Source organism: Strongylocentrotus purpuratus, unplaced genomic scaffold (genome assembly GCF_000002235.5).
Source record: "Strongylocentrotus purpuratus isolate Spur 01 unplaced genomic scaffold, Spur_5.0 spur5_scaffold_9, whole genome shotgun sequence".
NCBI classification, from domain to species: domain Eukaryota; kingdom Metazoa; phylum Echinodermata; class Echinoidea; order Camarodonta; family Strongylocentrotidae; genus Strongylocentrotus; species Strongylocentrotus purpuratus.
Genome location: NW_022145615.1, coordinates 25,945,717 through 25,960,525, shown reverse-complemented (window position 1 = coordinate 25,960,525; position 14,809 = coordinate 25,945,717). Strand labels below are relative to the sequence as shown.

The 14,809-nt window shown below is 35.1% G+C and overlaps 2 protein-coding genes across 5 annotated transcripts in view; one reads left to right on the top strand and one right to left on the bottom strand.

Annotated features, from left to right (window-relative positions):
* The window catches only part of LOC581019 (perilipin-2), a 28,046-nt gene extending 18,252 nt beyond the window's left edge, over nucleotides 1–9,794 (top strand). For 3 of the 4 annotated variants that reach the window (XM_030977171.1, XM_030977173.1, XM_030977174.1), the window contains exon 9: nucleotides 3,540–5,952. In XM_030977171.1, the coding sequence (XP_030833031.1) occupies nucleotides 3,540–3,677 (138 nt within the window). In that variant the 3' untranslated portion in view covers nucleotides 3,678–5,952. Of the gene's footprint in view, nucleotides 1–3,539; nucleotides 5,953–8,068 lie in introns of those variants that run through there. The other variant, XM_030977172.1, reaches the window with a different exon arrangement.
* Nucleotides 9,795–13,246: 3,452 nt separating this feature from the next.
* On the bottom strand, nucleotides 13,247–14,808 carry LOC593244 (immediate early response 3-interacting protein 1). The gene is made up of 3 exons (XM_792729.5): nucleotides 14,631–14,808; nucleotides 14,171–14,272; nucleotides 13,247–13,710 (listed from the first exon to the last, which is right to left on the bottom strand). Exons 1-3 carry the CDS (start codon nucleotides 14,719–14,721, stop codon nucleotides 13,655–13,657), a joined length of 249 nt encoding a protein of 82 aa, XP_797822.1. The 5' UTR covers nucleotides 14,722–14,808; the 3' UTR covers nucleotides 13,247–13,654.
* Between the last annotated feature and the right edge of the window lies 1 nt (nucleotide 14,809).

Here is a 14,809-nt window from a genome sequence, read left to right as displayed (position 1 = left end):
TTGATGAAAGTTTGAACAAAATATGGCAAACGATATGAAAGGAAGTTCTCAATTCTAAAATCTTCTAAACACATAAATATTGGGATTCGGAATCGGCCGAATGTTATGTAATGCCATAATGTAACTGTGACTTTATGGGCCTTATGGTGGACAACTTTTTCATTTGTTCCAGAAATTCCAATAAATATGACATTTTTAATGTCAGATTTTGATTACCAAAAGAGAGGGCCTGTTTTAACAATCAGCCTTTAAATATTATTCTCATATAATTATTTACTCCTTCCAAACCATAAATTTCTCTAAAACAACAAAGAGGTAGGGGGGGGGGGGGGCAAAACAACTCAAACTTTATTTTCACTAAACCTCCCATATTTAGTCTCATCAATAAAGGGCATAATATATTACATGTATATATTATTATATATTTCTGCAACTAGAATAATGGGGTTTATTTTTTATACATCAGTATGCATGTGGTATTCTTTTATTCAATGTACGTTTATCATTTCATCTTTAATAGTCTCATCAGTATATATAAACATGCTCCGATAATTTGTTTTTGTATTACTCTATTGTAGTTTCATAGTTGGACAAGCTTCTTAATTTAGCTTTTTAGCTTGCTTTTGCTTCTTTCAGTTCTTTGCAGTGTCTGTGTGATGGGTGGTTATGTGAGCTTGTGTGTCGCAAATGTTATGCTGCTTAATATCTACAAAGCACTATTAGCCCCAAACCCTAGTTTTAAAAAAACCTAACAAAATCCATGTTATCTACTAAGTCTGTAAATGCTCCTTGTTCGCTTTATACACAGGCTTAATTGTAAGACAGGACTTGCCTTTGATAACTCCTTGTAGTGCGTTCTGTTGAGTGTGTAGTTGTGTTTTGAAGCAATGAGTTATAAAAGATCTCCCTGAATGCAAGATTTCACCAGTGATAAATCGTATTTGTCTTGAATTTATCATGATTATTTCTGCCAAAGATTTTGTCCTCAATAGTGTTGTTAAGTTTGTAGTCTGGACGCAATCATTACTTTAAAAATAAAAAAAAATCCCCTAGAGCACAAAGTTTCAATAGTGATAAAGAACCTGTCTGTCTGACTTTTCCCATGAATCTTTCAAAGACATCAGTAGGATATCTTTGTAATATGAGTGCATCAGCATCCATTGTCAAGCTCTGGTGCAAGATGATATGTGTTGGTTCCAGTGTTTATTCTATCTATCTCCCATGATAAGGCCCTATAGTTTTATCCCCCAGTTCAGACAAACAAAATTCATTGTATAAGTATACAAAAACCATTTAGCTACATGTATGAAATGAGTACTTTGATATTTTGAGGCTGAAAGTCATATAGTAAGATTTTGAACAAAAACTTGATAAAGAATCAGGTCCAGGGGGGCGTTTCACAAAACTTGTCATCGGTGACAAATGACAGTTTGTGTTATAAGCTACTGAAATCCTTGCTTCTGATTGGTTATCAGCAGATTTGTCACTGATTTTTGTCATTGGTCTTTGAAAAAAGGCTTTATGAAACGGGTCCCTGTTCTCATCTGAACATTGTATCATATGCACACCATATAACTGGGCGGGGCTTATAGTGAGCGTACACTGATGATTGGCCCACCGTCAAGGTCAACTGCCCTCTTCAAATCTAATTTTTAGAATGTTTCTTTTTATTATCCCCTTTTTCACGTTATGTATATATCCAATCTTCCATACCTAGATTCTTAGCAGGATGTATTTTTGTATATTTTTTTTGTATTGAATTGGATTATTAAGAAATCAACATGACATGCAGCTCAAGGTTGATATTGTATGTTTTACAAAGCAATCAGATATTCACAATATAATAAAACAGTGTCAATAACTCAAAATACAAAAGAAATACAACAAAATAGCAACGGCAACATCTCACAGCAATATCATAAAAGATTTAGAAATATGTATCCCAGATGTGGATAGGCAGCCACCAAAAGCAGTCAAGGCAATGTCTTTAAATATTCAGGGATAAATTCAATTGAGCATATGTTCACAAATGTAAGGCTTTTTGCACATAAATATCACTTAAGACAAACAATTTTAGCTGAGTTAGAGAGGGGAATAATTTAATACACAGATGTAGCACATTCATATGGAGAACCATCGACAATGGGTTATGAAGAAAATAAAATCCCATCGCAAAAAACACACCAAAGTAGTCCCCGAAAGTCAATCCCCCCACACCCAGTTTGAATACCGGTCATGGGTGTCGATCCGTAACTGATACCTATTCATCAGGGGGGGATGATCTATTCATTCATCCCCCCTGATGAATAGGTATTACGTAAGGATCGACACCCATGATACCGGTATACATGCTTATGATTTTAAAGAAACATTTTTTACAAGTATTTTTTTGAGTGTGAACAGACTATCAGTCCTGTTGCAATGTGAAACAGCATCGCAATCAGTTGATCAAACTTGAATGACAATTTCACAAGCTTGTTGACTCATCAGCAACAATCGTGAAAGTCACTTGAAAGTCACCTGATTGGGATCAAGGTTCAAAAGCATTGTATCACAAGATTGCTGACGTTGACTTGTCTGACTGTTCCATTATCAGCAAGGTCTTGGCATTGAATCAAGACTATTTGCCTTGAAATCATATCATTTTATCAAACCAACTATTGATTTACATTTCTCAATAAATTAGTCAAAAGTCCCCCCAAATTTGACCCATAATTTCATTAAGGTCAGCTGAAAGAGACAAATTTTGTTTCATATATTTAAACAAGAAGGAACATGATTAGTTGATATAATAATAAATTCCAAATAAAGGGAAGTTACTTCAGTCTCAGAAAGATGATTCGTTGCAAGCAGCCATTCTCCTATTTCAAAAATATAAGCATGAAATAAACAAAGGACATATGATTGTACATATTATGGGATGGGGAAGTTTATGACATGAATTTGTGAAGGTGACATTGTTGAGGGCGGTGGATGAGAACTAGACAATTAATTGAAGCTATTCATTGTATATTGTGAATTTGGGGATAGATTTACAAAAATATGGCTACATGTATATGGAAAGAAAAGGGGAGGATGAAGGCTTTGTGTGCTTGTAGCATAACAGGAGAAGTTAAGCGGAAAGGAGAGGGAGAGACGATTGTGATTAAGAGCTTAGAGTGAATAATTCTGAGAGAATTATAGAAAGTTAGAGAGAAGGATGAAAATAGAGAAAGAGGGCGAGAATGATACAGATCGTAGATGTATGTGGTGATAGAGTGATGGTTCGTTCGTTGGTGTCTCCTTAGATCAAGATAGTTATGTAAAGTTCCTTAATTAAAATTAAATTAAATTAAATTAAGTTCTTCCATCGCCCGATTGCTGCAATGTGAGATTGACTAATGAACTAATGCTTGAAGTATATTGATAATATTGGAAGGTGTAAAGGGGTTAAATGTGTGACTCCGTCCTGATAGAGTCTGGTGACACTCAGAGCCAGCATTGTAACTCTGTATCAACAATCAACCCTTGCCATCCTTGATTCTTTCAACCATCCGCAGGTGCCGCATCAGGTGAGACAATACTTAGACACTTCTTCTTCCAAGCTCGCGTCCAATGGGCATGTCGCTGCTGAAAGCACCCCATCATCGCCCCTAGGGGACCACTCCTACTCCAAAAATGGCACCCGGTCCCAATGACTACCGGTAGCCATTGTAGACCTGCTGCAGGGCGTGGCATCAGGTATGGCATGGAGTCCCCCTCATGACCCCCCTCTCCCGCCCCCACCCAGTCTGAAGGGAATAAAGCCGCACCCCTCTCATGTAGGCACTTTGAACTATGATAAGCTCCTCATGCACCCATATGATACCAGGGATGTTTGGAGACAAGCCGCCCTGGAGGCGAGGCTGATTGGGGCGGGGCCGCTCAAGGAGCTCCAGCGCTCCCTCCGTGTCCTCGTCAAGTCCATTCACATCACCACCTCCCTTCACATTCGCATCAAGGTGACGGGGCCAGATCACACCACTAAGAGCCGTTCACGCCTCGATTTCACTGCATCTTCATCGGTATCTTTACCCCTCCCTGCCTCCTCCTCCTCACATCATTGCCGTCATCCTGCCATCGTGCTGTCAAGAGCCATGTCCACCACAGACTGATCAATCAATGACTGGATTCATCATTCTCATAATTATTCTATCATCATGAACTCTCAAAACTTACTTTTTATTTTTGCTTGAGAGTGGAAAATAGAGCTAAATTCTAAGAAAATGCTTGAAGACTTAAATGATTTTCTATGTACATTAATATGCTTAGTCATTGGACTGACAATAATATGTTATGCCGATGTGGATGAAATATGAAAGGACTTTATGGCGATTTCGATGTTTGAATTTGCAGTACAAGTGGAAGAATTTTGTCATAGTTCATACCTACATGATCTTAACATGATTACTGAAAGCTCAAGTAAAAAAAGAAGTAGCCACATCTACACATGTACTTCCCGAAAGCAAAAGCATATAAAACTAAAATAGATTGATGTATGTGTTTTCTAAATGAGGTTTGATTTACTAGATCTACTAGATACTTAGAATATAGAACTTGCTTTGTGATTTTTTTAAATAACTGAAATAAAGCAGTTTTAAATGAAATAAATGAGTTATTGCTGCACGTTAATGATTTTTTTGCTTTCAAAGATTTTATTTTAAATACAGAATTTACATGGTGTGTTGTTGATATTGATAAATGAAATAAAAGAATGAAATATCAGTCATTCTCATAATATTTTATGCTGCATTACTATATAATATTTTTTTGTTTTGTTAAATACTTAAATTGGACTTGCATGATAAGATTAGTGAAATAAAATAGAGAATTTTTTTTTGTACACCTGTAGTAAAGGACTTTTTACATATAGTTAGACTTTACAAAGTATGATGTCTGTTTAGATTGAATTCGAGAAATGTGTAGAAAGAGCAGAAAAAATCTTTTGTGACGATAAATTTAATTAAAAAAAAGTGGCGGTAAAGTAGTATAAGTAAATCCTTTTACACTTACAATATACCATAAATTCTAAGTTTTATTAAGAAAATCTTGGAGAAAATATGAAGATATTTCTGCAGGGTAATTTGTTATCATTATTTCATCACACATGTACAAGAAGTGCACTTTTTGTGGTTGTTTTAGTTAAATATACATTTACATGTACATGTATAATATAAATCTGATCTAGTTCTATTATGAACCTTCTGCTGCCATTATCACATGTATTTATGCCGTTCATTTTCACTTTTCAGAAGCTATTTTCAGTGTCTTATGCATGCATAGATAAAGCACATGTTCACAAAAACGTAGTATTTAGTTTAACTTCTATGGAATAGAGAATTTTATTACAAGCTTCAGAGTATTTATATTTTTAAAAATTTCATTATTATTGATATCGAGGTTGAGAAAAATACAATACGTCCATCAAAAACAATGTCTTAATACTGCCTTGCTGTTTTGAGTTATCTTTGATTTTTCTTTTTTATTCTTGTCCATTGAAGTATGTTTGATAATGTGTGTTTTCTAACTTTATGCTGATATAAAAAAATGATTTGAAATTGAAATTACCTTTTTGAAAAAAAAGAAAAGAAAAAAAAAACAGATTAAATTTTCTTTTCAAACAACAATTTGGCTATCTCATGCATCTTCTCATTTTCCTAAAATGCCTATCAATGATCCCTAAAATCAAAAATTGTTTATACCAAGCTTTATTGCATTGGCTGAGTTTGTAGTTTGGGGATATTTTCTGTTGTTTAATTAATTGCGTAAATTATTTTATTCTGCTTTGAATGCTCATTGCACTGATTCTATTAAAGTGCTGTAATATCCTGTGTAATTGATCTTTGGTCATAATTGATTTTTAAAAATATTTGCCACAGTATGTTTTAAAACTCTGCTGTGATACTTAATAATAAAGACATCATTATACTTTAACTCTTCTGCTTTGTCATTTATTTAGCTATTGAACCACATACCTGTGCATGTAAACTGTATTTGGAATATTTTACCCTGACTATGAAGTGATTATCTATACAAAAATATAGAGTTGAGAGAGAAAAATCAATAAAAGTGATAAAAAGTAAAGATTTTAAATATCATCATAAAAAATATTAATGTTTCAGTAACATAGAGGTGCAAAAGAGACACCAATAAAACAATTTTTACATTTCAAACATTTTCAAAAGAAAATTGTGGTAGTTAATATTATATCTCTTGAAATTAATTTTGAAATCAATAAATTACAATGAATATTTTAATTTCTACCCTTTAAAAAAATAAAAATATACGTCGGAAACAAATATTAAATGCTCCAATTCAAGGAATTACATTTTGTGTTGACATATTACTTTCCTTCCCCTGAAGATATATTTAATATCTGCTAGGCGAATAGTTAAAACTGGACTTTCAAAGCTCTATGCTTTCCTTTGGGCAATTTTTGTGTGTACATCATCCTTTCCTTATCCTGCACATTTATGTTTTTTTTTAGTGCTGCAAAACATGATTAGATTCTGTGTGTGTTGAAGTGTTCTGATATCAAAAAAAGTTCTCTGAAACAGTTCTACTTTGAATGAATGTGTGTGTGAAAACTGTTTGAATGTTGCATCTCGGATGGAGAGAGAATGAAAGTTAGAATTGATAACAGATACATGTATATGCCCTCCTAAAGCTCAACATGAGGCTGTACAACATGACAGGAATGAATTCACATCCTAAAAGAAACGCCAAATCTAAAAAGGTGTGATATTATTGTTGGAGAAAAGATTTGTATAGAGTCTGAACCTTCATTTGAGAGGGGATCAATCTGATAAATCTCTATTGCAAAAAATAAGCAAAATTGTATAAATCTGTGAATGTACATTCGGTGCGAAGCTGGACTTGGTGTGTTTAAAACTGGTTGAAATTCTAGGCTTCATTATACAACAACCTGTTAAGTACTTTAATTTTCACCTAAACATTTGCTTACCATTACATACCATTGCCAATATATTATTGCCATGCATGCATTCATCGCAACACACATGCTCTGCAATATTTAGTAAGGATTTCACTTTCTAACACACATGGTATAACAAGTCCACCACCATATGTACGTTATATAATCCTGTGATGAATATTTTTTCCTACATGAATATACTGTATCATACTTGTACAATTTGATGTTGTCATTCTTGACAACAGCTTTCAATTCATGTACTTCAAATCTTAAAAGAGAAAATATTTATAAAAATAAATAATTTGATAAACAAATTATCTACTGAGTCATACAAACTCCATATGATGCTGTGAAGAGTGAGTGAGTGAAATGCTTCTTGTTAATCCCCCCTTCCCAAATCCTGTGAATCATTTTGTCCCTATTTTCACGAAGTGACGGTAGTGAGGAAAATCGTAACGCAAAGTGAATGCAATTTTGTTTCACTACCGTCACTTCGTGAAAACAGCGACGATTTTTGTTTTTCTGAAATCTGGAGATCTTTCTCTTGCTCTCCCCTATCTGTCTCTCTCTATTTCCCACACCTCTCCATTCTCTTTATATCATATTCCTTCCATTTCAACACTATCTTCTGGGGCCTGTTTCATAAAACTTGATAGCAATAACAAGTTACAAGCTACTGTTATAAGGTACTGAAATCGTGGCATCTGATTGGCTGAGCGCAATTTTGTCATAGAAACTAAGCAGTTGTCATAGATAACAAGTTTTATGAAACAGCTAGGGCCCCAGGACTATGAGTAGGAAGGTCTTCATTGCTCACGCTCATTTTTTGGGCACATTTGCAATTTTTTTTATACATTGCAGCATTTTCCCCTTCAGATTTGTACTTTAATCTCATTATAACTCTAGTTTCCCTCAAACCACGTACCCCTTTCATATGACCAAATGCCATGCTATAAGTACCCCGGTATAAATCCCTGTTATACATGCTCTCATTGGGAAAAAATAATATCAAGAACATATGTTCCACTAAAAAAAGGAAATGCATTATCAAAGTATCAACCATTAAATCATACTCTTTTTCAAGCAGTCTTGGTCCTTTCTAATTATCACCTTCAGGTTCCAGACGTCGACATCGATTCCATCGAGTTCGACTGCGTAGCAGGGTCCGATGAATTTGACTTCGACATCCGTAGCGACACCTCCAGTGACCTGTAAATGTTGACATTTCAAACTCTACACAGCATCTTCAGTGATTCTTCTAAACATCCATGTTCAATGATAAAAAACAGCGATATAGAAAGACCGCAGGCGAGAGATAAAAGAAGCGGTCTTAATGGATAGGTGGTCTTTTCCTTGAACACACGTGGAAATGATAGCCAGGTGGTCTTTCTGTACAGGTGGTTGCTATTAAAAGCATGTTAGACTGTCGTAACATATTCCCATAATTCAAATCTTACGCATTTGCATATAAATAGGTCTATATTTCTCTCTCCTTGTCAAATATTTCACCGATTCAATCGTCTGTATGTGCTTGCACATGGGAAGTGGATAGGCCTACTCCATGTAAATTTGCATCTATAGCTTATAATTGTTGTTACACTTGTTATTGGATTTTACCATGATATACATGTACTTAATTCACAGAAAGTTAGAAACATGACTATTTGAAATCCTTGTTTACGTAGAATAAGTCTTACTTTAATTTGTATGCAATTTGGATATATTGCATGTTGCACATTTGACAGTTTCCTACAATATTGAATCACCATGTATACGAAGTACATTATGCATGTATACCATGTACACATACATGTACTTTACGATGTAGACATTATTACGTTATAGGTCATTTTACAAAGACATGGGCAGTAAAAGGAACTAACTGTGTGCCTATCCTTCATCTTACAAATTTTAAATTCTTGTGTGCTTTATAGAACTCCTGCACAAATATACCATAAAGTTATGATATTCAAGTTCTTTAAAAAAAATGAAGATTTGAACTAAGTGTACATGTATGTGAGTATAAGACTTTGATAGCCACTTTTATGATTGTAATGTTTTTTCCGGTCATTGAGTGTATTGGAATGAAAAGAAAAAAAAAGAATCAATTTGGGAGTTATTTAATCAGTGAGAATTTTTATCAACTTGATTATTTATTTTATGTTTAACAAAAAAGTATTCACCATTAACGAATATTCAATACCTGTACTAAAGTAATATTACTCATATTCATTTTTTAATTTATTTTTCATCAACTCGCACTCCAGTGTATAATTGGTACATAGGGTAATATTTTAAAGTTTGAACTTCTTAAGTTTTGTGTTTATGACCACTCAATTTTGATTTTGGAGGCTCCTATGGGGTAATAATATATCTGTAAAGCGCTTAGGCACATAGTTGGATCGATGTATTGAGCGCTATATAAAAACAGAATATTATTATTATTATTACAGCACATTTACAGCACAGGTTTTGCCATAGCGGGTCACATTTGTAGTTGGGATTCTTTGATAAAAAGATCAGAAATTTGAAAAAGTTTTAAGACTGAACAATGGCCTCCACAAAGAGCATGTATTTTATGTTTATGTTTGACAGAAGGTTTCAAGTACCAGGGTATGCATGAGTGATGTTCCATTGTGGTATATTCTCTGCAAAGCTAAATTGAAGAAGACTTTTATTAATTAAGCTGTGAATGATTATATAGACTGATACGCTAAATCTGAATATGCATGAATTAGAAAAACAGAATGAATATATGCACAGAATTTTACAGAATTTATCAAAACTAACATTTTCTTTGTTTCATCTTAAATTGCAATAAATTACATGTGCTAATAACATATTTCAGTTTATGTGTGTATTTCAGGAGTATTGTGTGACTTGTGTCGAGTTCGCTGGGAGATAATAATAATAATAATAATATTTAATTTTTATATAGCGCATCAATACAAATGTCTCTAAGCGCTTTACAAATATACTATTACCCCGGTCATTGGATTCAGTGCTTGCTGGCACACAATGTGTGCACAATCTCCACTTTCTGGGGAGCATTCCAGCAGGGCGTTACTTGACGCTCACAAGCTGTTTGACCAACAATGACTGCCGCATCCTAAAGTATATTAACATGGAGTATCTGAATTTGCTTATGAAAATCATCTCGCCTTTCTTAGCAGGCTTCCGTGGGAGGGGAAAGAGCAGAACAGGGTTAGATCATGGGGCAGGGTGCCGTGTGAAAGTGTTCTCCAAGCAATTTACATGTACTAGAAGCAGACCTGCCAACCTCCGGAGTTCAAAAACTGTATTCTTTAGTCCCCAAAGTTGTATTTTATTGACAAAGTTGTATTAAAAATATAAAAATCACGGATCAATGCCTCTTACAGTTCCTACATACAGGAGGAAATTTTTGTATGGATCATTGGTTGAATATGCACGATTTCGTCATGACTGGTGTGTTTGATGAACCGATTTACCAATGAACATCCTGAAATTGCTGATGTGAGATGCTCGTATGATACTTTTAATACTTCACCTTTTTTTTGTTGTTGAAAAATCGTATTTTATTGAGGAAAATTGTACCGTTGTATTTACTTCTAAAAATCATACAAAATACGTTTAAATTGTACTGGTTGGCAGGTCTGTAGAAGACATTGTTATATTTCTCGTTATGATAAAGTAAAAAAAAATTGAACTTTTTGATAGATTCCTATTGCCATGGTCTTCACTTTGATTTTGTAGTTATATAAAATGGAAACTATTTTACAATCTTGCTCTCTAAAAAAATGAGGAAGAGTATGTGTCCATTGCCCAATCAACTTGTGTTCTCTACTTCTGTATGTTTTGTCAAGTGATATGAACTTATTTTACTACAAACTTGGCTAAATATCAATGAGTTGGGCAACTAACTGCCCCCAAAGTTGTTCAGATTCATAATTACCCCCATCCTGGGCATTTTACACATTTGATATAGCTTTAAAAAAAAATTTGTCATTAAGTGTCCCAATAATGATCCTCAATTAAGAGAGGGGTGGGGTTGGAGAGTAATAGAGCGCTACGGGGGGGGGGGGGGGGGGGGGGGGGGGGTAGACTCAGAGACAGTGACAGAGAGAGATAGACGGTGAAAGAGAGAGAGAGAAAGAGAGAGAGGTAGACATTGAAAGAGAGATACACAGACAGAGAGAGAGAGAGAGAGAGAGAGAGAGAGAAAGGTACTATTTCTTATTATAGGAATTACACAAAACATCTAAAAAAAACACAATTTCATAATGCTGTAAATATCTTTTAGTATTTTTATTTACAAGTTATTGTACTATCAGCATTTACATTGAAATGTTAACAAAATTGAAGACATACCTCATCTTGGGTTAATTGGATTTACAATACTTAATATTAAGAAAGATATACATAACATGTAGGTGTCCGTAGTTGGAGCTTGAAGCAATTTCATACACAAGAAATGTTGAAGATAAGCGGAAATACAATCAACGATACAACACAGATACATGTAAAATAAACGTGTTAGTAGTACTTCGTCACAGGCACATTTTCCTAAAAATCAAAACTGAAATGATAGTACCATTGAAATTCCATTATTTTACACCATTTCAAATACCCATACCACATACATGTATTGTCTGTCTGGAGCCAGAAGGTTGTTAATCATATACACTGTACTTTAAAGCCCCACTGTACTACTTGTAGCTACTTGCTCCCTCTATACAATACCCGATCGGTGCCTGTTGGTCCCCCATGATCCTCTTTTTCTTATGTTAATTGAGAGCCGAGTTGATGAGATTGCCACCTGTCAGTGACCTTACTACAGTCTAATCCCCCCTGGCCAAACTAGTACAGATGGCCTTTAACACAGAGTTAATGCCTTTCTGACTCTCAACAGATGATATGTAGTGATTTTGCTTATAAATTAGAATTATGAAACCATGAATAGACTAAAATATTATGAGAACATAAAGTCAAATATAAGTCATTGATAAGCTTTTAGGTATCGAGGAAAACAAAATAATTAATAAGTGCACATTTGAAACGAATTTACTGCGCATAAATTTTGGATTGCCTGTCTAACTTAAGATGGGCCAGGGCAAAGCATTTTGGCTTAAAGTCAGCTTGCAAAGAGATGTACCGGTAATCTGAACAAGACATAGGCCATTTCTCTTATATATATAACTATAAACTTGTATAAACTATGAACTTTATTCAAGTATTGAATTGAATACCAGCACAGAAGTTTATATAGAGAACAGATACAATTGGATCCGCCACACCAGTAAGTGCTGAAAACTCATTAGCATAAATCGGTGAGAAACGCTTTTATCCAATACCTTTCTACATAAACAGGGGTGATAGTGAGCACTTAAAAAAAAAAAAAGTTTTTTTTGTTTTACCCTTAACCACGCCTCCCTTGAGTAAAAAAAAAAAGAAGAGGATTCGCGGGGAAAAAATGGCATCTAACAACATTCCCCCCCATTCAAGTTAGAAAATTGGGAAAAAATAGGGTAAAATAGGGAAGAATAGAGAAAATAAGGGGGGAATCAGGATTTTTTTTTTTTTTAAATCGGGAGGAAAAAAAAAATTGTGAAAACATCGGGAAAAATTAAAAAAATCAGCTTTTTATCAGGCCTGCATAAAGTATAGGAGATATCTTTATAATTAGGGCAGGCCTTAATGCAGAGCCAACGGCATACATGGGCCTACTACACTGGGTCTACAATGTAATACAAAGGTTGTCTAATTCAATATTTCCATCTTTGACTAGCATATCTTCATATCTAATGTTAGAGATACAAGCTTTTTTTCCTCCATACGCCTGAAAAGATACCCAAAAATGTTAGAGAAGCATACATTCTATACACGATGAAGCCTAAAAATTCATGGAACGGAGAGGTGACGAGATCGGAAATCAGGCAAGAGAATAAACACTGGTATCCCCGATTATGAATGTCATAACATAGGGATGTATGAACATAAGACCACCATTGGGAAGGGCCACTCTACTGGAAATCAACCAAACCCAGCAATGTGTGATAGAAGGTCGATGATGACGTTGCTATTGGACATCTTCGCTGTTTTTGGCCTTCAATCCAACTTGATCCATCGATCAGGAGCCATTGGCTCACAAGTAGCAGTTTTTCACCAATCATGTCCTACCTACAACCGGATCTAGCCTAAAATCGGATCTAGCCTAAAACCGGATCTATCAGGAGCCATTGGCTCACAAGTAGCAGTTCTCCACCAATCATGTCCTACCTAGAACCGGATCTATCAGGAGCCATTGGCTTACAAGTAGCAGATCTTCACCAATCTTGTCCTACCTAGAACCGGATCTATCAGGAGCCATTGGCTTACAAGTAGCAGATCTTCACCAATCTTGTCCTACCTAGAACCGGATCTAGTCTAGCAGCTGTGTGTAGTCGCTGATATCTCAGTCACACCGCCAAACCAACTCCACGTCGACTCCAAATTGACCGACTCTTTGGCCATTCAGACCGATGAAATGTCTGTTCCATCTGTGGTCAGCCTGGTGTCGGTCTCATTGGCGTGACCAAGGTATGACCGAGCTGTATTCCAATAAGATCAGTATACATGTGGCATGGACTACCTCTTTTCCATGTCGTTAGAAATCTTCTAAACCCTTTTATTTATTGCATTACTTCATGTCCATTGTCTTTTTTTATTTAGAATCAAATCCTGCTATCCAAGTATTAGCTTTACCACTATAGTGACTGCATTGAGGAAGATCAGTGGAACTGTCAAAGAATAGAAATAAAATGAGAGAAATATTATCTGTATAATTATATTGGTGGTATTCATAAGCTAAACAAACTGACAGAAGACAAACTCTAGGCAAATTAGGCATTATTCGAAGGTACATGTACTATAGTCTAAATCTTATTTGTGCCGATTTGAATTTATTACTTATGAGACATAACTTCTAAAAATGAGATCATGCACATGTTGATATTTATATAATTCACTCCTAGATCCTACCGTAGTCAAATAATTGGTCCAACACGGTCAAGCGTGATTCATTTACAGAGACTGTCCCACATTTTCATGAAAAAGTACGCAATAGTTCCAGTACTATCAAACAATTTTAAACTATGCGATGCTCAGGAATGAGTGTAAAGGCTGATAGAGTACCTCCACCTCCTCCCAGCTCCCCCCAAACAACAACAACACCCCACTGTATAATTCAGCCTACTGTACCTCTCATGACTAGACGTATCGATCGGATGAGGTTGATGATCTGAGCTTTCATTCCAGGCTCCTCTCCAAAGCCTCCGACACTCTGGTCTCCTCCCCATCCAACTGAAGAAGAAAAAAGGTATAGACTAGTCACTAGTATATACATGTACATTGTATGTATGTACTACGATGTCATTGATACATAAAGTTGCTTAGATCTAATAATATTAATCTTGTTAATAATAATAACAATGCACAACATTTATTAGGCGCTTAATACAGGTGTTTCTAAGCACACCATTGTTTGTCTAAAAATTACTAATCAAAACTTAAATCAAACACACACATTATAAATCTGAAAATAAATATTAGACCTAAAGTAATTTTGATTTTTAATACTGATATTGACTAGGCCCACATGACACCAAATCACATACATGGGTCTGCATGAACAACAGAAGTGAAAAAAGGGGAAGCTCACCTTTGCTAAGAAATCTCTCTTCGTTAAGTATGGCAATAGCATTTATGCATAATAAAGCTGCCTCTAGTAATGTATACAATCCGAAAGCCATATTTCTGTATATTACAAGTTACACTTTGTAAACATCAAACTAGTTTACTCTACTGCAGTGTGTATTGTCCCGGTGAATTGTATGTGTG